Raw genomic sequence first — 22,799 nt, 5'->3', positions numbered from 1 at the left:
GCGGCGGGCCGCGGCTGTTGCTAGGCAACGCGGCAGCCAAGCTGGACTGCACCACTCGGGACCGCGGGGGGGGGGGTGTGTGTGGAAATGCTCTCAGCTGCAGCTCAGCGGGATCTGAATGAAAAAAAAAAAAAAAAAATTAAAAATAAAAAAACACCTTTGGGTCTTCTTTCCTCCCAAGCGTCGTGTTCAGGATCCACAGTGCGGCCGCACGCAGGGCAGAGGCGCTTTTTTCTTGGAAAACGCTCATCTTTTAACACAAAACTTCCTCGGGAAGCGCTCTGTACGGTTTCCTGAGAGGCAGCAAATTAGTGGGAAAGCCAGGTGAAAAGAAGGGGATTACCGGCCAACAGATCTGCGTATTTCCTTAGAAATACTAATGTAAATACAGATTGGATTTAAAAGGGTGGTTCTCACCCCAGATTTACCCCTCTACTCCAAACACCAGGTGAAAAACGAGTGGTCTGATTGTAAAGCTGTAATAGAGGCATTACAAACAATTTAATTACTCATCAAGGGAGAGAGAAAAAGGAAATAACTATTAGATTGAAGAGCTAATGGAAATTTTAAGTATTAATAAATAAATATTTAACATCAAAGTCGGTTAGTGCTTGATAAGTAAACAATCTGACAATCAGAGTAATACAAAGCAAAGTAACTTTTTTATTTACTACTAAAGTTTAAAGTCTTTCAAGACTTCACAAACAAATCTGGTGTTTTAATTCTGATCTGGATTATAGGCTTGAAAGAGCAGCTGTGGCAAATTTAAAATGGGTGTGCTGAGGAGGAAGGGAGGTTGGTGCACGCAGCCAGGTGCAACTCTACATTGCCTAATTAAACAAAGACCTCATTTCAGGATATGTGAATTGAGAATTCCCTGTACTCTGCTGCTGCTCCCAGGTTTCCCAGCCGGTGCTGTCTGTCCCCTTGCACCAACACCTGCAGCCCCTGGGTGACAATTTCCCAGTTTTTATTTTGCAGCCAGGTTCTTTCAGATGCTCAGCCTGCACGTGAATGGAATGGGAGGGCCACAAAATATTGAGCTCTTCGTTCACACTGTTGCTTTTTAAATCCAACATTGTTTTTCTGCAACTCCAGGGCAACTGCAGAAAATGCCTCACATTCAGAAGTACACCCAGGAGCAAAGCTCCCTCAATTCCCCAAATGTGAGCAAGAGCGATGGCTTTCAGGGGAAGCTTTTGCAATATGAACAGAATAATAAAATATTCCTTGAGCCAAAGGAAGAGAGAGAATGACTTGGCACCCCGCTGGGACGACACAGCATTGCCAATGTGGTTTCTTCAGACTACAGTAATGACATTGCCTGGCTGCCTTTCAGACCCCCTTTTAACAAGAAAACGAAGGTTTCTACAAGTTTCGTGTAGACTGGGGCAAGGAGGACTGAAACATTTGCCCTTTGCAAGGAAATGATGCTGTGTGAGCAGCTGGGCAGGACAGAGCTGGCATGGATGCAGAGCAAATAGTGCTGCTGATGGCCCCCTGCTCTGGGATGTGGGCAGGGGTGAGGGGAGGATGTAGGAGAACAAAGCATTGTAATTCACCTGTCCCTAAGGAGCAGATGTGGAGGTGAGCTGGAGTTACTGCAGTCAGAGTGGGCATGGGAAAGGGTGATGCTCACTAAGAGACCCAGGTTCCTTCACCGTGCTGCTCAGAGGATGAACTGGTTCATGCAAAAGCTGGATTTTCAGTGCACAGGGAACAAGCTAGATGTTTCATGGCCATAATCATTGACTTCACTGGCAGATCCAGAGAACATCCTTAGGAGCAGACCCTGAGTTTTGGGCAGTGCCTCATCACCAGTGTCTGGGGTGACAGGACAAAAGCTTGTAAATTGGAAAAGTTGGTAAAAGATGTTTTGTGACACTTTACCAGCTTGTGGACTGCAGTGCTTTGAGAAAGGGCATTAACACACAGCACAAACTTTGGCTTTTGTTTGTGGATGTTTTCATTATTGTGCTGTTTGTCAAGCAAGGGTTTGGAGCACTTGCCTTGTCAGCTGGGAGCCCACACCCAGTGTAAGCATACGGGCCCTTTAGAAGAGTTTTGCCACAGAAACAAAACCTGGAAAACCAAAGCTCACTCTGCTGCCAGGGAAGGGGGTCTGGAGGCACTGCCTATGGAGACCCCAGGGTGGCTGAAATCTGTCCCACCACGAGGTACCACAGGGATCCAAATGCAATGACACCTTGCAACCTAAAGCACTGGGACAAAACACATCCTGGCTGTTTCTCTGGATGTTGGATGAGAGAATAAAATCCAGGGAGCATTTATAATCCTCTTTGGAAGGGGCAGGAAGACAAGCATCCCTCTTTGCCCTTCTCTGGTGCCTACCCCAGACTTGAGGCCATCTTCAGCCCCTGTGGCAGTGCTCCCCAGGCTGGGTGGGAGGCAGGGGTACCCGGCAGCCCTGAGCAGACTCTGCCAGCCTCCTGGTTTCTGGCTCCAGGGAATACGTGCTGACTGCAGGAGGCATGTGCAGAGCTGTCGAGAGCAGAAGCAGTGCAGGCAGCCTGAATCACATTCCTCCGACCCTCTTTCTCAGCAGGGCTCTTATTCCAGAAATAAATCCTTATTTCCCCATGACTGATCAGCTCTGCCATGGCGGGGCTGATAATCTTACCCGGGAGCCCTGCTTAGTGCCTTGTCCTGGGAGCATGAGGAATGATCATTCCCCAGTGACACCCATGGATAGCAGTGGATAACAGCTGGGAAGGGAGGCAGGCAACAGCAGGAACATGATCAACAGAGGTGCTGTTGGTTGATCTTGGGACAGGAGACTTCTGCAGAGGAAGAGGAGTGTTTGGAGAGTGGACAGGGAGGGGGGAGGGGGGGGTCCTGTCACTGCTGATGCAGCTGGAGAGAAACATTGGTTAAGTGTGGTCAAAGTTGGGAAGGGAAAAAAGCAAGGAGGGAAAGGGATGAATTGAAAGGAGCTGAGAGCCACGGTGGAGAGCACACAGACAGCCTGGTGACCTCTGGTGCACAAGGCATGAAGGAAACAGCCTGTGATTGACTATGTGGACCATCTGGGTGATCATCTTCTGGATTTCAACCTCCACGGTAGGTGTTCAGATCTATTTATTCCCAGTTGCATGGAATCACACATCTGTGTATGTGCATCTCTATTCCATGGAGTCACAGTGTCTTTATTTGAAATTGTCTATGTTGAAGCTGGGATTTCTGTATTTTTCTCTTGCTTCTGATGCTTCCTGCACTCACTGTCATGGCCAGATGGCTAGATGCTGGATGCCTCAGTTTCCCCAAGATACAAAAAGAGCATCATGCCTCAGTTTCCCCATCTTTATAAAAACAGCAGTGTTAGTAATCTATTTTGGTAAATATGCCACGATTTGTGGTGAAGGAGAAAAGATTTGATACCATTTAGAGAAGTTTTAACTGATTTACATCAGCAAGCCATCCCCTATAGGGGAATGCCCACCACTGCCAAAGCCTCCCTTCACTCAGATTGAAGGAATGCAAAGCAATGTTAAACCTGCAAAGTTTGTTTTTTGTTTTGTTTTATCATTTAACTGGGAACTTATGTGGCAGATTGTCACTGCTGAGTGCTGGACACTCAGGTGGGTCTGGAAGGACAGTTAAACTTGGGCCGTGATCTCCAGGTTCTTCTCAGCTTATCGTATTTTAAAAGCATGCAAAACTAAGATTGAAATATGTCCAGCTTGGGTGTGAGAAGCTAGGAAAGGATCAACACATGTTGCAACTAATGGAAAAATCATTCTATTTGCCCCAGCAGGGGATTTGGTTCAAATTCTGAGAAAAGCTGAGCTCTGCTTAGATATTTTAAATGCAGACTGAATGCAATTTGCAGACTTTTTGCCTTGTGATCATCTTCCATAATGAAAATAGTGGTTATGAGGCTTTTCTTGTCTCATTTTGTTTTCTTATTCCTAGGTATTACTTAAAGAACCCTGTAAATAGATATCATTGGCGAGGGTGCCAGCTATCTTTTGTTCTTTAGATCCTCTCATTAAACCAACCCTGGTTTGCTTTCAAATTAAATGGCCGTGAATTCTGTGGCTGGAAATATTATTTATTTTAAACAGTGTTTCGATCCATTCATTTCATAGGTTAAAAAAAATGTAATTGGCTGTTGCTACCTATACCACAAACTGCAGCATCCTGGGCATTTAGTTACAGCTATTGCTGTTTGGAATGGTTTTGGTGCCTCGTATTTTCTTTAAACAAAGTATAAGGATGTCTTGCCCCCTCATCAAAATGTGGCAGCCCCTGGTCTGGGAGCCGCTTCAGTGACCCATTAAGGACAAAACAAAGGAACCCTCCACAGAGGAGCCCATTTTTCCTCCAGGATTTCAAGGTTTGCTCCCAGCTGGGGATGGTAAACAGGAGGGAGCCTGAGCACAGCTGGCAGTGGTGTTTGGGGTTCTCTGGCTGCAGCTGGGGTGTGGGATTTCACCTGGTTCAGCAAACAGCACCCAGCCTGCCCTGCTGGATGCCAGGGTTGGCTGGACAGCATTTATGGAAAACAAGGTCTGTAAACAGCACCTGTGGGCTTTCTGCCTCCTTTGAGTGTAAAATCTGGTTACCCACCTTGTTTGTATTACCAGATAAGAGGTATCTAATCAGAAGAGCGGGGTGAACATCACACACAGTAATTGTAAGGCACTGCCTACACCATATTCCTGCTTAAGCAGGCATAAGAAATAATAAGAAAATAATGCTTAAGCAGGAATAAGAAATAACAAGAAAATAATGCTGGATCAAAGTGGTCATCACAGCTGAATGTGCTACCAGTGTCCAGTCCCATTCTAACTATAAAGAAATAATATTTAAATCTCTTTCTCAAGCAAATGCTTCCTTAGGACCAACATTTCTTAAATGCAAATGGTGCCCACAAGATATGTGGCCCTTTTTAGGGTGGACAGTTTTCCTGTTTCTTGTGTTATTACAAAGTGATTGATACCATTAATTTTAAGCATGTTCGGTATCATCTTGAAGGACCTGCATGCAGACCAGACCAGTCCTGCTGATCCCCTCAAATGCTCAGCACTAATACAGGGTTTTAATGTATTTTTCAAGGAAAATTGTGGAAAGAGGTGCTACAGCATAAATATGTTGGAGGTCTTAAGTATCACGTTAATATTTGTGAACTCAGAAAATGTAGTAAATTGCATTACTATTGGTGATCAAATACATAATCATAGATAGTGATAAATAATGCACATTTTAAAAAACTCTCAATTTTTAGAAATTACCAAATTCAGCCATCAGCTAACAACTGAAACTCCTAAACGCAATTACATTTCTTTAGCCATGTTACTCCAGTCAGACAACTATTTTCAAAGCTTGAATAGATTTTTAATTTTTTTTGCAAATATTACATTGATTAAGAATGCGTTTAAATCCTGGCATCAGAGAATAGCTTTTAAAATCTGAATTATTTGCATGTGTGATTCCAGAAAATTCATTATACTATGCAAAACCAAATGGGTTTAGTTAGTTTATTTCATGATGCACAAAGTCAAGGGAGAAAGATAAGTTAAACAAAACAGACCAATTAGATGAGGCATGAAAACACCACTGACAAGATCAAACTTTGTTCAGATGTACAGTACCCAAAATAATTCCAGTTGAAATGAGTGGGAATACAGTTTCTGATGTTTGTTAGACTAAAATTCAATTGTAGAAAAATAATAGTTCCCATTACAGGGCTTTTAGTGATCATTCTGTCTCCTAAATCTAATCTGGAAGTGATCAGCAATGCCACAAGATTGATAAGGTTGAATAGTTATATGATGCTGCTGGGTTAACTTTCCCTGCACAAAGTACCGAAAAAAATTCTGATACTTTTGTAATAATACATCCTGATGACTTGCTTTTAATCTTTTGAGTATGTATGTCTATACACATATGTTCCATAGTGGAATACATAAAAACGTCTTTTTAATTTCATGAGGGAGAAATTATCTAATTTTTTATAATGGCAACTCACTTGTATTCAATAGTTTTATTGTAAAAAAATAATAGAAACTGGTAAAATAATAGAAATGGTAAAAGTAATTTTTCATTGCAAGACATAACAACTGGAACCTTGTGCAAATTATTTTGCAGTGATTTTCAGTATGTGCCATGTTAGTGGTCATCAGCTGTTTGGTACATTCATTGCGGTCCAGGTACGTGTAACACCATCTGCACATTGAATTGCTTCCTAAGGATTGATTTAGGGTCAACATTTCCCCATTTCTTTGTGAGAAAGGAGGATGTGGAAAGAAGGGAAAGTGAGAAAATGACCAGAGGATGAATGACCATCCAACTTCTCACAAAAACCTGGCTGAGGTTCTGCTTTCAGGTTGCTCCTGCAGTTTCCTGATCAGCAGCAATGAAACAGACTTGAGAGGTCTTCAGCCAGTTATTTGAATCACTGGTACCTGGGAAAATTACCTCTCAGGTTGATGGTTTAACACTGCCCAGGGTGAGTATTTATTTCTCTGTTGCTCCAGGAGAGTCCTGCAGTCCCTTGGATGTTTCTGCAGTCTTTTGGAAGAGGATCCTGCTCATGTACTTAATTTAGCAGAATAACACGTTCATTTTTCTCAATAATGGTAATGTCAGCAAAACAGAGAAGGCAGAAACTCAGTCTGTGCTTGCCTGCTGCTACTACATAAAAAAGCAGACCTAATCAGTAAAATTGACTGTATTTCAAGGAAATTGACTGCATTTCCAGGAAAAATTACCCACACTCAGTTGATTGGGTTGCAGGGGGAATGTGAGCATATGAAGGGTAAATCCTGTGTAGGAGATAAAACTTTACAGAGGAAAAGTTATTCCACTGCTTTTAAAATTTGCAGATCAGAGCTGTTCCACCTGTCTGTGACCTTCTGAGTGTCCTGAAAAAGGAGAAAGAAAACTGTGCTGAGCTTCTGTCCCTGGAGGCAAAGAACAGAACACCTGAAAACGACCCAGTTCTGAGCTCAGGTAAAGACTGAATGAATGTGCACAATAAAAAATGCTCTCAGGTGAGCTGGGTAGCCTCCAAATTCAATCCCCCCACATCCCTTCCCATAGGAGGCATCCACCTTGTATGCACCTCTCATGTAGGAGAACAAAACCAGGTAAGATTTGTTAAAAGGCTCTGAGGGGGAAACCTTGACTTTACTGTGACAGCAAGAGTAGTAGGAACCTTCTAATTCAGCTGCTCAGCTGAAGTACTCAAAACTAGGGGCCAAAGCAGCAAAAAAGTCTTGCAGATAGCCAAGGATCTGGAATTCTTCTCATCTTGAACAACGATATTTTTATAAAGTCATCTTAATAAGTGCAAATTTGTTTAACTATATTTGCTTAAAAATCAATGAATACCGTCAGGAAAAATTAAATCATATGTCCTCAGGGTCTTATTTTCCTTACCTTGCTCTAAATTATTGTCATGTAACAGAACTCTTGCATTTCAGAGAGGATTTATCAGCATGTAAAGGAGTTTCTTGTCCAAGAAAGGTCTTGTAGTACTGCGTCCTCATCACATACACAACTTTCCTTTTGCAGTTCATAGAAAAAAAAAAGGAAAAAAAAGTTGGGCAAGTGTGTTCATGTGCAAGGGGTCTCAGAGATTGGATGGAGGCACCAGATGTGACAATTTTGTGTGCATGACCAGGTATTGACACTGCAAATGGGTTTGTGTCATTCACAGCATCTCAAAGAATGAACTGTTCCTGGATGACTTTTGTGGACCATGGCATGGCAGGTCCTCACCAGCGTGGAAAGTGAAGGAGTTCCCAGATGTTTTGTGTGCAGGGTGTCTGGCCAGAGAAAAGCCACCATTCAGAGACAGAGCTGAGGATTTTTCCTAGTTTCCAAGCCTTCCTCTCTAGTAGAGAGTGCTGGAGGTGCAGAAGTGTTTCACCCTGACCTAGCCCAAAGGAAGTATGCAAAGGAAAGATCTATTGCCTGGTTTCTTAGGATGCCTACAATCCTTGTTTTTACTTTATTTATCCCTGTGAGCCTTGCTAATGATGGGTGTGAGCACAGCTTCAGGGCATCACTCCCATGTAGCAGTGACAGGGTGCCTCATGGCAGGTTGCCAGATACTTCAGAATACAGATCTGTCTCATTACATACAAGAAGTTTGATGATATGAATAAATCAGTATTGTTTGTTTCCTTTACTGGTGCCCTTCACCAAAGAGGAGGGTGGTTTGACAACCTATTTTTCTGCTTTTATCCTGTGGCATGGCTGTGATGCTGAGCTCTGCATTTCTTCTGAAGATGCAAACACATTCAGCTTTCTAGGGACATGCAGGTGTGGGCCAGCACCAGCATTAGCAGGAAGTACTCAAAAGTGAGGTAAAAAATTCACATCTGGTTTCCTTAATCTTTTCAGGTCTCTTCAGTAGTTACCAGAAGACAGATGGGTGACCAGGGACCTGATGCAAACTTTATAACAGCCAAGTTGCTCTTTGGCTCGTAGAGACCAGTGGAGCCAAGGACCACACTGGGATGGGCCTGGAGCTTGCTGGGACTGCTTTGAAAAAAGCAGGACCCACTCTGTTCCTATCCAGGACTGTTCTCAGGACAATCATAGAACCATAGAATTGGCTGGGTTGGAAGGGACCTCAGAGATCATCAAGTCCAACCCTTGATCCACTCCCACTGCAGTTCCCAGCCCATGGCACTGAGTGCCACATCCAGTCTCTTTTTAAATATCTCCAGGGATGGAGAATCCACCACTTCCCTGGGCAGCCCATTCCAATGTCTGATCACCCTCTCAGTAAAGAAATTCTTTCTAATGTCCAACCTAAACTTCCCCTGGCACAACTTGAGACCTCTTGTGCCCTCTTGTCTTGCTGAGGGTTGCCTGGGAAAAGAGACCAACACCCCCCTGGCTCCAACCTCCTTTCAGGGAGTTGTAGAGAGTGATGAGGTCTCCTCTGAGCCTCCTCTTCTCCAGGCTGAACAGCCCCAATGGACTTTTTTCTCCCAATGGAGACTTTGCATGGTGTTTCCTTGCTTGGAGATGTTTCTTGGTGTTTCATTGCTGGGAGAGGTTTTGTGGTGTGGAGATGCTGCATCATGTTGTTTGTGTCCCCCACAGGCAGATGTGCTGGAATGTGGGATAACATGAGCTGCTGGCCTTCATCCCTGGTGGGGCAGACCGTCCATGCTCAGTGCCCTGTATTCTTCCAGATGCTGACTGGGAAAAAAGGTAACACTGAGAATATGCTATTTTTGCCCAAGTGTTTTTTTTTGATTGTTTTTTTATTTTACGTTAAAATGTGTTATTTACAAAGATGCTACTGTCACGTCTGCACTTCAAATGAAATTGTGTCCCTTCTCTTAGAGACCTGATGGTCATTTAGCAGCTCCACTTCCAACACTAAACTAAACATGGGAAAGCCTCAAATTAGAGTAGCAAGATGTTTTAAGTGTTTATTTTTCTCAGCCAGGCGGAGAAAAGCACAGGAAGTTAATGCTGTCCTGAAAAGCTGGTTTTTGTTATTTTTTTTAATGGAAATAATTGTCTCCACTCAAGCTCTGTGTTTATGTATTTCTGTCTTTCTCCTTCTAATGACTCTAAGAGACAGTGACTGATCTCGGTTGAGCTTGATGGGGACAAAACTTCACACACCATTATGTTCACAAAATCTCTGGCAAGACAGACAGCCAGGTAGGGGGAAAAGATGCAGAAAGAGTTAATCTGTGCTTAGGGCTCATTCCCTTGGCTGTGATAGGCTCCACACAAGCAGCAAAAATTCATGGAAACTCAGGTTTCATGGCTCACCAAACAACTCACTCAAAGAGATGAGCTCAAGCAACATTTGTTGTCCCTTCTCTGGGATTTCTAAGCTAGAAATTAAGTGAAATTTATTCCCAGTATACTACAGTAATCATTAGCCATTAAGTAGGAGTTTCTGCTGGCTTTCTGTTCAGCTCTGCTTTTCAGCAATGCCCCAGAAATGTGCTTACATTTCTCTTTAGCGAGTTAATGATTCAAATTGGAAGAAGTTTCTGTGTTCTTTGGTTATAGGACATGGATTAATGAGATCCAGTGCTTAAAGAAAAGCAGACAGATTCATTTTATGGAGGGAGGAACAGCAGACAAAATATTAGATTGTCTAATAAAGATTAGGTAAGTCCAAGAAGAAGCACTTAGAGCTCTATAAATAAAATCAGACATGAGCCATTTAGATGAAAACAAATGCCATGCTACTTTCTGTACACCCTAAAAGTAGTAGTCCATTGAATCCTATAATCCCCTTTAAAGACAGAGGATAAGATGTTCAAAGACAGAGATCTCTGAGGCAATAATCTGTTCAGCATGCACTGACAAATCCTTAGATCCCAGCCCTTAAATACATTGAATTAAATCCCCGCTGGTGCAGCCACTAGAGGGAACCGCTCCCTGCTTCTCGCCCTCTCACCGGGGAGAGAACAGGAATTTGTACATCCAAAGGTCAAAATTACATCGCAAATTTGTATTGCATTATCTTGGAGACAGTCTAACAGCTTTAAACTTAAGTTGCCCTCATTATCGAGAAGCTGAGACCTAAACCACTTCTGATAAGCAATCATCAGAGTGAGGATGTTCAAAACAGAAACCCAAGATATGGTCTATTGCCATTTGCATCTTATTTTGGTCTCTGCATCTGGCCTTTTGGGTCAAAGTCAGCAATAGTTCCTTCTCATTCTCATAGCCACATTCTCTTCTGATTTTATACTGCGGTTGGCTTGTGACTCATGTGTTTAATTATTGCTACAGTTCTTGCCCTGTTTGAAGCAATTTTGCAAAAGAAAAACAAAGATCCGTCTGCTTGGAAAAAAAGCAAAAGTTTTCTCTCCTCACCACTTACAAAGCAGATGGGCAGCCACAAATGCCAAAGACATTAAGGGATGAAACTCTGACCAAACCCTGGACTCTGTGCTGCTGAGTTTTGTGCTGACATCTCCACTTGCATTTGCAGCCCAGACTGTCTGGCCCCTTCCCACATAACAGAGCAAAGAAACAAAATAATCTGGAAAGCCCTAACATAACTGCAATTCACATCCAGTCCTGCACGTTGTGTCTTGGGCAAGAAATGAGGGAAAGTGTGACCAGTGCAAGGATTCAGAGGCAGAGGAAAAGGCCACATCGAATGTCCCCATTTCCATGGCCATCCCTTTAGCCAGTGTTCCCCCGTGCCCAGACAACTTCAGAAGCTTCCAGTAAACACCAAGCACTGATGGTTACAGACTGCAGCCCCCCAGTCTGCTCTGAGCAGGGCATGCTGCAGTTTCCCTGGTGTGTGTCACCCATAAGCAAGTGGCATTTTTAAAGCTGTGCTCACATCCATCAGTGTGAAACACCCTGCACAACCTACCGTGCTTTACATCTGATGCAGCCAGATGCTCTCACCAATGCAGAACTTCACCTCTTCCAGTCTCATCTGCTTTGACATCCTCAGGCAAAACCCAGTTACAGACATGTTTACAAGCACAATGCTCTGCTCCAAGTTAAGCACTTCTGTCTCAATAATTAAAGCAGAAGAAGAGAACTTGCCACCATAGCACAACCTGGCTGGATGCCCAGGCAGTTTGGGGAGTACTGTTTGGGAGAGCTGTTTCTCTCCTGTTGCTGTTGCACTGCAGCAAGGTGTAGAAAACCTCGCTTAAAAAGCAAGCCCGGCCCTTCCAAAGATGCTAAGCTGGAACAAAATGTTCATAAAAGCATCAGAATAATAGTCTGATACTGACACACCCAGAGCACTTGGAGATCACAGAATGTTTGCTGTGCATTGCAGTTTTACACAGGTGAGTTCAAATCAAGTGCAGACATGCTGCCAGGTCACCAGAATTAGCCCAGATGTAGCAGAAGCCCTGATGTCTGGATGGTCCCAGCAGCCCCCAAAGAATATAGCCTAGTGCCAAACAGCTGGATATGCACCTCCCTCTGTTCCCTCCACTCTGCAGAGATGTTTTGCAGGCACTGGGTGTCCTAGAGTCTTCATGGCTGAATATCTGAGGGATAAACAGACTCATGGTGCCTTCTGGCAAGGCTTCTATTGAGAAGGGCTGTGGATTTCAGGCCCTATCTAAATCCTTGCTAGTATTGCCAGCACTGAAGCAAAGCTGGGATTGGAACTAGATTATCTTTCAGGTCCCTTCCAACCAAAACCATTCTATGATTCTGAAGGGTGGCTCATAACTGACATGTGAATGTGATTAGGACAGTGGGCAGTGGTTTTACTTCTTTGTGGAAGTTTCTCTTCTCCTCAGCACATAACCTGCATGCCTGCCAGGGTCACTTTCTCCCATTGAGACTGTAAGGTGTATGACAGGATTTCCCAGTTTGACTTCAGTGCCAAACACGAATATGGATGCGTTCAAACCTGTCCAACTCAACCATATGCAACGTGCTGGGGATCCATCTCAATCAGATTTAGGAGTTTAAAAGCCAGATTGCCCAGCAGAATTGGGTCAGACAAGCTGCCTTCTGCAGATGTCTGTGTGAAAATTAGATGAATTCTGCAAATGGCTCCTTTTCTCCGCTGACTAGAAAGACAGCCATGAAGGACACAGTTGGACTCAGACATTTAGCTTTCAGAGGGCTAACTTAAGTGAGAGGAACCCCATCCTAGCCTTTAATTTGTACCAAACCTTTTGTAAGCAAGGAAATCAACAGAGTAAGACAATGTCCAAACCTGGCTGTGGCAACAAGCCTTTTAGTTTCCGTTAAAATTTCACCACAAATCTGTGACCATCTAAAGTTCTGAGTTCTCTTCAGACCACGACAAACCACAGTGAGGAGGTGGGAGCATTCAGGAAGATATCAGATTTGCATGGAGTTTGAATCTGTGGTTGGAACAGTCATGTGTTTGCTGATCTTGGAACGCTGGCCAAGAAACACCAGATGTACTGAACAGTATTATTTATGTTGCAATTAATAAAAACACATCCATCACATTCATCCCTGAGTTGGCAAACAATATTATGACCCACACAAGTACACTGGGCAAGTATCAACATAATTAGCTCAGCTGCATTTCACCTCCAGCTATGCAGAGTGCACTGTCTGGGGGAAAATACTCTTTTTGCTCTTGGAGTAACCCTATGTGTCAGGGGAACAAAGATACAATTGGAACTGATCACACCTGGTTTTGTCTTTTTTTTTTTTTTTTTGTTATTACCATGCAGGTTTTGTCTACCGGAACTGTACAAGTGAGGGTTGGTCAGAACCATATCCCAGACCCGATATCGCTTGCGGCTACAATGTCAATGACACAACAAATGAGGCAAGAGTGAGTCTGGGTGCCTGTGACCACAATTCTGCTGCTTTGGGGGAGGAATATGTTAAGGGGAGCCTGAATGATAATGAGACTTAACTAAGGGGGTGTAGGGTTACAGATGGTTTTCAGCATAAACGCTTCCTCCAAAATTATCAAAATGGGTTGCTCAAGGTAAAAAACTTCAGTAGCTGATTTTAGAAGAACACTTATTTTTTAAATAGGAGGAAATACCTCTATCTTGGTATGGGCTTATTTCTAACAGATGGCCACAGGTAAAGATGTGAATATATGTTCCCTTGCAGCGTTCTTATTTCATGACTCTGAAGACCATGTACACCATCGGATACTGCACCTCCCTTGTGACACTGATGGTAGCCTTAGCAGTCCTGATCTCTTTTAGGTGAGGAGAATTTATCTCTGGTTTGAGTTTGGCCAGGACTTCTGGTCATCGTAGCTGACAGAGACCTTCTGTTGGCTTTCAGGACAAGTTAAAAGTGGAGATATTTCTGAAAATCTTCACAGGAATCAGTGAGAAAAATTATCTGAATCTTGTCTCCCAGAAAATGTCAGGGCTGCTCCTTATATTGTGCTCTCCTGTCCTCTGTGAAATGTAGCTGGATGTGTTTTGCAGGCTGGCATTTGCAACAGGTCCCTGCTGGTATCTTCCCATGACTTCAGTGTCCCTCAGGCAGTGTCTGTCCTCCTGCTGTTCTTTTCCTCACTCTGGCTTGAACTTTGCTCTATGAGCTGCTGCACTGATTTCTGGGAAGGTGTTTCAGATTTACAGCAGTGGTCTGACAGTCAGCTTATCTTCATCCATCCTTATAACCTGGAATTTGTACTTTGCTTCTTATTCAGTGAAATGTATTCCCCTCACAGTAAATGTCAGGGCTGCACTGCTGGGCAGAAGGAACCCCAACTACTTTGGCAAAGTCATCTTCAGCCTACACAACATCCAGATACAGTTTACATGGAAAATTAACACAGAAAACATTGCAGGCACAAGTGCACTGTGCAGGCAAATCAGATCAATCCACCCAGGTGTGGATGAACAACTTGGGTTCATGTTACTCCAGAAAAGAGGCAGGGAGGCTAGACAAGCATAATGGTGTGAAATCACTATCCTTCTGGAAACAATCAGCTTGGTTTAGTACCTGAGTGATGAGGCTTCACCTTTTTCAGGTCCTCTCTAAGATACACCTCTTGAGAAATGCAATAGTCTTCCTTTTACAAACAGAAAGATGTTGTTCTTAATTTGTTAGCTTAGCATTAATGGGCATTGAAACTTGCTGCTTACAGCCACAAGCTACCTGTGTGTGTTAGAAATATAACTTCACAGGGTCTCTCTTATTGTAACAGAAGACTTCGCTGTACAAGGAACTACATCCACATGCATCTCTTCACATCATTCATTTTGAGAGCCTCATCCAACTTCATCAAGGATGCTGTTTTGTTTTCCTCTGAAGACACCAATTACTGTGGGACATACACGGTAACCATTTGCCCTCCAGCTTGCTCCGTGCCTCAGTTTCCCAGCAGGTTCCAAGCAGCAGGTAGCATGCAGGGAAGGGAATCCCTCTCAGCTTTCCATTCAGCATGAGGGGTTATGGGAGAGGAACGCTATGCCCTGACCCACCTCCATCACTCAGTCCTGCATGTTGCCTGTTCCTGACTGAGTTTTTCCTGCTTGGGATGGATATTGTGTGGGTGATGGTGGCATGAGAACTGGAGCACACACACAGAAACCCAGATGCTGTTCCTCCCAGCTCTAGATGCCCTGACAAGTATTGGAACAGAGGGCTTCCAGGTCACTCTGAAGTAGGTACCTGAGTTGATCATCTTGATTACGTTGCCTAGATGGCCTCAGAAGACACCAGGAAATCACATTGACCCAGAAATGCCTAAACATAAGTGTCTCAGGCTGTGAACACAGGACACATCACCAGGGTGGAGATTCTTACAGGGCTTTTAGATCTTGCTAAATGGGGCTGGCAGGAAAAATACAGGAACACATTAAATATTATTCACTTATACTGTGGTATGAGACCTGATGTTAAGAGATGGATTTGCACCCAGAGAGCTTGGAAAAAGAATCTCCCAAAGATTCAATTGTTTTTTTCCTTTTTTTTTTTTTTTTTTTTTTTTTTTTTTATAAGCAGCAAAATGTCTTGAAAACTGGGGGCAGAGGGGAGTCATTGCAGAAAATATTCAATGCTTTAAACTAAAATATAAGAGTAGGGAGGGAAACAACACAAAACAAAACAAAAATGATGTTTGGGGATTTTTTTAATCCTCCTGCTTCCTTGTCATGTGATGCCTGTCTCAAGGTCACACATTTAGTCCCCTAATAGCTGTAATATCTCTGTTTGCCAAGATTTATTTACAGCTTCTCTCTGTTAGAAAGTAGATACAAAGCCAGGAATCAGCTAATTATCCTCTCTCTCCTCAGGCTGGCTGTAAGCTCACCATGGTCTTCTTTCAGTACTGCATCATGTCTAACTACAGCTGGCTCCTTGTGGAGGGACTGTACCTCCACACTCTCCTGGTTATTTCTTTCTTCTCGGAAAGGAAGTTCCTTTGGTGGTTCATCGCCCTTGGATGGGGTACTGCTCCTCCTTAATAACCCTGGCTTTGTTTTCCCTTTGGGTTGGACTTGTCAAGCAGTAACCAGCTTTTCCATCACAGGTGCCCCGACCGTGTTTGTGGCTGCATGGGCGACTGCCAGGCAGCTCCATGAAAATATTGGGTAAGTTGTGTGGAAGAGGTGAGGGTGGCACACTGGGGGAGCAAGGCTGCTCCATGGGGTCCTGCTCATTCCTAACCACTGGCAGCCACGCAAACCAAGCACCGTCCTGGTGTGGTGTAAGCCTGGATCCTGCTGTGGTGTAAGCCTGGACCCTAGCATGGGTGGGAGTAGAGATCCAGCTGAGCAACCTGAGAAAGAGCCTCAAATTTCATCTGAGCATTTTCAAGGGTGAGGTAGCATTCAAGCATGAATTCAGCCCATAATGTTTTCAGCATCTGAAGTCCATATGACTTTGAGAAACATGAAACTTTGTTCCTTTCTCTTCACCCTTCCAAAATTTTGAACAGTGGTTATACTGTAGGGGCAGAACGTACTTTTGTCCTGTGCAGGTGAACAGTTTTCTGTCAGAAATGTGCAGCTAAGAGACAACAGAAACTTAATTTTGTAGAAAAAGAGAGTAGGGGCTTACTTGAAGTGCAAAACAGACCAACCCCTTTGAAAAGATACCAGTGTTTTGGTAACTGATTGCACCTTCTCTTCTATTTTTACAGGTGTTGGGATATTAACACTAATGCCAATACCTGGTGGATCATTAGAGGCCCTGTAGTTTTGTCTATTTTTGTAAGTCTTTTCTGGGACAAGCAGATTCAAACTGCATTTTCAAACACTGTGAAGCCAGAGATCATTTATTCAACATGCTTTAGAAGTGTGTTAATGAACTGATCTCAGGCATGTGCCTGAACTGGTGTGACACATGAATTACCGCTTAAGCAACTTCTGCTCAGCAGAATTTAGTAACTTGCCCCGAAGCTAAGTTCATAAGGAAAGTTAGACCGTCCTCCCAAGAAGCAAGAGCCTGAAGAAGATCAGGTTTCCACATCCTGTTGATTTCATATGAACTTGGCTGGCTTGTGGGAGCTTGTTTTGGACTGTTTCAAAGGAAGGCTCAGGAGGAGAAACTAAAGTGGATGTACATTTCAGTACAATCGCGTTTGTGTCTCCCGCTCAATGCCTCTCTCAGCAAAGCCAAAACCAACTTGCCTTACATGACCATTAGCTTTTGTTTCCAGCAATGAAAGCAGCTGAAAGCACATGCACCCTACCTGAATGGGCTGTGATTAGACTGTTCTGGGATCACCCACTGAGATAAGGCACAGGCACTGAAACTCGGTGGGAAACTGCTCAGTACGAGGCAGTAGCGATGTAAAGGTACAGTATAGCACAAGCAATACCTATGGCAGGTTAAAGTTCTGCTCCTACCTACCACTGAGCCATGCTTCACTCCCAGAAGACACACAGCTGACCAGACAAGCAATTTATGATCAACTTCATGAGGCTGCAGCACTGATTTTTCTAAATGAATCAACTCTTAACGCACCAGGAGCCACTCCGCGATATTTAAATGCCACCAAGACTTAAAGCACAGTCTGATTTTATCTTTGGAGGGCCACCCGCTGTCCCCTTCCAAGTTTCTTCAAAATCCTGATCACATCTAGCTCAGCCACTGAAACCAGGAGCCTCCCGCATGACTCTGCCTCTTTACCTAAGAGAGGCTTTTCTCAAGCCCATAGCCACAGACAAACAAACAGCCCGTCCTTCAGAATTCAGATCTAATCTCTTTATTCCTCACAGCGCACAGTCCTTAGCAGTTCAAAGGGCAGAAAGTCAACACCGATAAACTCCTTTGTGCTCCTGGGCTGACATTCATTGCTGCGCTGCCCGCGGCAATCCCTCCCAGCAGGAATCCCGCCGTCCCCTTTCCCCAGAACTTTTTCATCAACAAAATGTCCTGTTCAGCCTACGTCGCTCATGCCCGGCCTGGGGGATTAAAAAAAAAAACAACAAGATCCTCAGACCCGAGCCTCCTTTTGCCCCTAACCCATCTCAAATGTTTCAGTTTCCCTTCACCCCTAACCCGTCCCAGATGTTTCAGTTTGCCCTTCATATTCCTTAATCCTACGTGTTCCCAGCTCAGCTCCTTCAATAGAATCACAGAATGGTTCTAGTCCCAACCCCCCTGCCATGGACAGGCGTGTCTTCTACTGGAACAGGTATGTTCCAAGGCCCATCCAACCTGGCCTTCAACACTTCCAAGGAAAAGGCATCCACAACTTCTTTCCAGTTCTCTGTAGACACACTCAGGAGCCCAGATCATGCTGTTCCTCATCCAGTAACTCCAGGAACCCAAGGACATCCTGTGTCTGTCCCATCTGAAGCAGACCCACTTCTCTTAGGGCACCCCACCTCAGAGCCCTGCTCTGACACCCGCAGTCACGTCCAAGCCCCCATAAGGAGAAGTCATGGCCACGCTGGTGTCCCCAGGCACACGGGAGGGTTTAGGGATGCCAGGGGTCGGCGGGCAGCACTGGGGGCACGAGGAGAGCAGGGCGATCGATGTCTGAGCCCTGATGCAAAGGGCAGAGAGAGCACAGGCTGCTTGCTCCCTGATGCCGCGGGAGCGAGGTGCTCGGCTCTTGCCTCCCCTGCAGCTCCTGCTCTTTTGCCTGGGGGAGAAACGAACAGAAGCAGCTGTTGCTTCACCTTTCCCCAAAGTGAGCAATATTTTTATCTGAAATCCACCCTAGGAGAGGGGGGAAATGCAAAAAGAACTTCAGAGCTCGCTCTTTCCTACCCCAACTCTTAACCACTTCGCCTCCATAGCACAGGGCGGGTTGGTCTTTTCTCCCAAGCTATAGAACAAGAGGAAATGGTCTAAGTTTAGCCAGTGGAGGTTTATATTGGATGTTAGGAACAATTTCTTGACTGAAAGGGCTGTCAGGCAATGGAACAGGCTGCCGAGGCAAGTGTTAGAGTCACCATCCCTGGAGGTATTTAAAAGATGTGTAAATGTGGTGCTGAGGGATGTGGTTTAGACATTTTGCATCTAACAGTTGGACTTGATAAAGGACTTTTCCAACCAAAATGATCCTATGATCCCAAACCATGCCATGTCTTTCTCGTCAGGGTATAAACAGCATTTGCAGTCCCAGTTAGCAAGTGGTAGCTCTGGTGCTGCCTCTTTAATGGCAACCAAATCGGAGCCAAACTGTGCAGAGATTGTCAGAGCCCCACAATCAGGAAAGATCCTAACAATGTGCTTGGTCTCTGCCCTGATGGTCCCCATAACTAAAGCTGTAATAAACAGAAGGGAGGAAAGCAGCTGGCACCCAAACTTTGTGTGGCTGGGCAGGCTGGAAAGGTAGGGACAGGGATGGGGACAGGGATGTATGCAGGAGAGCTCCAGCCTGCTCAGCCAAAACACTCCAAAACAGCTCTGCTGATACCTGGCTGTTAGACAAGTGGTTACTGGGCATTTGGTTCTGAGTTGGTTTGTTTGTTTTTCACATCCTTCCATTTTTGAATTTATTTTGTTTTTCCAGATTAATTTCATTTTTTTTGTCAACATCTTAAGAATCTTGATGAGGAAGCTCAGATCACCTGAAGGACGGAGCAGTGATTTCAACCAATACAAGTATGTCCCTTACATCAAGACTTTACATTTTGTTAGCTCACCAGAACTCTTCTTGCTCCTGCTACATGAGCTTTCCCCTCTCTTTTTGTTCTCAGGAGACTTGCAAAATCAACCCTCCTCCTCATCCCTCTCTTTGGGGTCCACTACATCATCTTTGCTTTTTTCCCTGAAGACACAAGCAGCGGCACAATGGAAATTCAGCTGTTTTTTGAATTAGCTCTTGGATCATTTCAGGTAATAGTGACAAACTGTTGTTTAAAAGAAGAAAACAGAGCAGACTCCCAATGGCAAAAGCTGTTTGACCTACTTTGAGATGCTTCCTCCCCATTCAAAAACTGAAACTGCACTTTCAATGCTGTGACCAGGTTCTTTTATCTTTTAGGGCTTTGTGGTGGCTGTACTCTATTGTTTTCTTAATGGTGAGGTGAGTTTTGTTTATACAACCTTATTTTTTATTGCTCAAGCATGCCTCATTACTGAGTAGGATACACTCTCCAATGAATTGCATGTTTTCTCCCAGGGTTTTCTTCCCAGCTACCTAAGGTCACCTGTGAAATACTTCTTAGACCTGGCAAGCCTAAGTAATTGTATGCCAGATACAAACTTCTGCTTTCAACTATTGCAGCCTTTTCATAAATCAGATAACATTATTACTGTCTGGGAATGGAGGGTGGGGGTACCATCCCACAAACAGTCACACTGATAATCAACTGGTTCTGACATATGATGCTATTACCTGTCATCCCATGCCTGTTTTCTTTGCTTGATCCTTGGGAGGATTTTTCAAAAGCTGTATCCAGTCCAAATTTATTAGGACCCTCATAAGGTAAAGCTTTTGGAAGTGGGACCATTTCCTCTGTAGTTGTATGATAACTCCCAGACTTCTGGTCTAGAGCTTGCACTCTGAAATGCTGATGCTGGTAGAGGTGGGGGGAAAACATTATCCAAACATGAGACTTTTTGGATAAAAAAACCCAAAACATTAGTACCTAGTTGTGGAAGAAAATCTAGGTTTGAAATGGAGGACAGGTTTGAAATGTTTTGACTGATCCTTTACCGGGGTTCAGAAAAAGTTGTTATAAAAAGAAAATTTGCATTTTTTTTCCTTATAGTGCCAAAATGTCACATTTTTAGAACTACAATTAAAATACTGGGAAAATCTAAACAAAACACTAAGGCCAGCTAGACTTTCTGAACAGTTTCACCTGCAATTAAATAGAAAAACAGGTTAGCAGAAAATTGCATAGCTGCAACAGCAATAACACTACAAGTGACAAGAAGCAGGCCCTACCCCAGCCTCTTAAGCTGGGGGTTAAAGAAATAAATCCAAACCTTGGCAAAGGTAACCTGCTCTCCTTTTCCTGTTATACTGCTCTCTGCGACGCAGGGCTCCAAGATAAACTAACTGAACTAAGTATTTGGTGACCTTTCTACCTAGGTTCAGCTGGAAGTTCAGAGAAAATGGAGGCAGTGGCATTTGAGCAAACACTTGGGTCAGCATCTCAGCACTTCTGCCAGCAACGGAGGAAGTGGTTTAACTCAAGAGATGCAGATGCTGAGGTTGAGCCCACCAGGGCACAGGAGAGCAACCCTCCAAAGATCAATTGTGCTTTAACACAGAACACAGCTCTCCTGGAGGACACCTCCATGCTCAAGTCCCACAGACCGTGCGTGGAGTCTTGTGTGTGCATCCAAAAGTGGGACTTGGCTGCAGATCAAGGGTTCTTGAAGCACATCTGTTCATTTATATCCTGTGTAGCACCAGAGTTATACTGCAAGGCAAAATGGGGCAAAACCTTACGTTCTTCCTTGGGTTTCTGGCCACAGTCATTTGTGTTTCTTTCCACACCGACATTTCTCAGCTGCTGTTTCTACCTTAAGTGTGACCCTTCACTTTCCTCTCTCCAACATGGTTCAGGCTAAGCCAGGCTGGCGAGTTTTAGACATGCTCTTTTTTTACTGCTGTTGAAGCTGGGAGCCCGTTCAGATTTTGTAGGATGAAGGTTTCTGCACCATTCTTTGGCATGGCTCATGGACTTGAAATACAAAATTAATTCATCCCTAAAATTTACCAAGATTCAAAGTCTTTCTGTTGTGGTGATGGATAAGGGACAATTAGAACATAAAGCATGGCTTAGCTAACTCTTCCTGTCCAGCTGCATATCCATGGCCTGGGCATGCTCCAATGATGGTGGCAGGTTCAGACAGCTTTCTCCTTTTGTCTCTTTTAACTGTGGAGATCTTGAAAAGAGCAGTGGTCTAATTTGGATTTTGATAATATTTTGAAATGGTTAAAAAAGCTATTATAACATATTCCAAGGGTTGCCAAGAAAACTTCAGTAAGATGGCTCCTTCCTATTGTGTCTGTATCTCTGAGACTTGTCCTGCAAGTTTGTGAAGGGAAGCAATGAAACCCCTTGGGACATTTAAAGCTCAAATTAATTGGACAATAAAGGTATCTTATGAAAAACACTACCATAGCAGCAGGCAGAAATCTCTTTACAAGTTGATGATCACTCAGCATGCTGAAATCTACAGGACTGTGCACTCTAATATGCTGTCACAAGGTATCTCAATTTCTATTATAGCTTTATATTCTTAAGGATAAAATTGTTAGGGAAATTTTCCTGCTTTGAGTTGGAAAGGGATAAAAAATTAATTCTACAAATGCAATCAAGCCTCCTAATTGATTTGGTAGCTGCATTTCCCCACTTGGGGCAATTCTTACAAGTGGCATTTACCACACTTCTCCCTTCTTCTGGTCACCTCCAAGACATCCGCAAAATATGCATAGTATGTCAAATGCTGGCCAAGCAGCATTCCCCAAAACCAGAACAAGTGGAAAGAAAAGCAGAAGCAGGAACAGTCCTGTGATGGAGGGAGAACTAAAAGTCCCCCTTCCCCCACCCGTGTTTGGATGAAGGATCTCACTTCTGTCTGACTTACCCAAGCCAAGCAGAGCCTTCAGCCTTCTCAGGGGTTCACTCTGTCCCAGCACATTTAGCAAGTCAGATACTTCCAAAAAGACACAATTATTAGGCTTATTTCCTTTGCAGCCTGAAAATAAGACCAAGAAGAGTGAAACAACTTGTATGTTCCCTGTCTGAGCAGTAAACTTTGTCAGTCAAGCTGAAGCAGATGTTTGTTTTAAATGCAAGTGCCTTTTTCCAAAAGAAATGAAGTAATATAAATTCAGAGCTACTGTAACATGTAATTAATTAGACCTGATGCAATTATCAGCTCTCCCACAAGCCAGTGTAAGAGCTCAACCTTCAGCATGTAGTTAGAACCAGCACTGATAGCACAAGGTTGGGTGGAGCTCAGGCTGA

At 43.9% G+C, this 22,799-nt stretch overlaps 1 protein-coding gene and 1 long non-coding RNA gene across 2 annotated transcripts; one reads left to right on the top strand and one right to left on the bottom strand.

The window, feature by feature from the left end:
* Nucleotides 1–2,884: 2,884 nt before the first annotated feature.
* On the top strand, nucleotides 2,885–22,317 carry SCTR (secretin receptor). The gene is made up of 13 exons (XM_071746554.1): nucleotides 2,885–3,081; nucleotides 6,849–6,975; nucleotides 9,085–9,195; nucleotides 13,161–13,264; nucleotides 13,555–13,652; nucleotides 14,612–14,744; nucleotides 15,702–15,855; nucleotides 15,938–15,998; nucleotides 16,550–16,619; nucleotides 19,379–19,470; nucleotides 19,566–19,704; nucleotides 19,853–19,894; nucleotides 20,909–22,317. The coding sequence occupies exons 1-13, from the start codon at nucleotides 3,037–3,039 to the stop codon at nucleotides 21,083–21,085; spliced, it is 1,353 nt and encodes a 450-aa protein (XP_071602655.1). The 5' UTR covers nucleotides 2,885–3,036; the 3' UTR covers nucleotides 21,086–22,317.
* On the bottom strand, nucleotides 17,329–22,706 carry LOC139797424 (uncharacterized). The gene is made up of 3 exons (XR_011726465.1): nucleotides 22,417–22,706; nucleotides 20,207–20,387; nucleotides 17,329–17,816 (listed from the first exon to the last, which is right to left on the bottom strand). It is a non-coding gene; the product is annotated as an uncharacterized lncRNA (long non-coding RNA).
* Nucleotides 22,707–22,799: the final 93 nt, after the last annotated feature.

Source organism: Heliangelus exortis, chromosome 6 (genome assembly GCF_036169615.1).
Source record: "Heliangelus exortis chromosome 6, bHelExo1.hap1, whole genome shotgun sequence".
Classification (NCBI taxonomy): domain Eukaryota; kingdom Metazoa; phylum Chordata; class Aves; order Apodiformes; family Trochilidae; genus Heliangelus; species Heliangelus exortis.
Note: the sequence above shows the minus strand (reverse complement) of the source record. Positions and strands in the feature narration are given on the sequence as shown.

What these genes read in the sequence shown, in the direction of transcription:
- SCTR (XM_071746554.1), top strand. Translation starts at nt 3,037, where the DNA reads ATGTGGACCATCTGGGTGATCATCTTCTGGATTTCAACCTCCACG. An exon ending in GTTCATCGCCCTTGGATGGG is followed by an intron (nt 15,856 to 15,937) that starts GTACTGCTCCTC and finishes TTTCCATCACAG; the next exon opens with GTGCCCCGACCGTGTTTGTG. An exon ending in AGTGATTTCAACCAATACAA is followed by an intron (nt 19,471 to 19,565) that starts GTATGTCCCTTA and finishes TTTTGTTCTCAG; the next exon opens with GAGACTTGCAAAATCAACCC.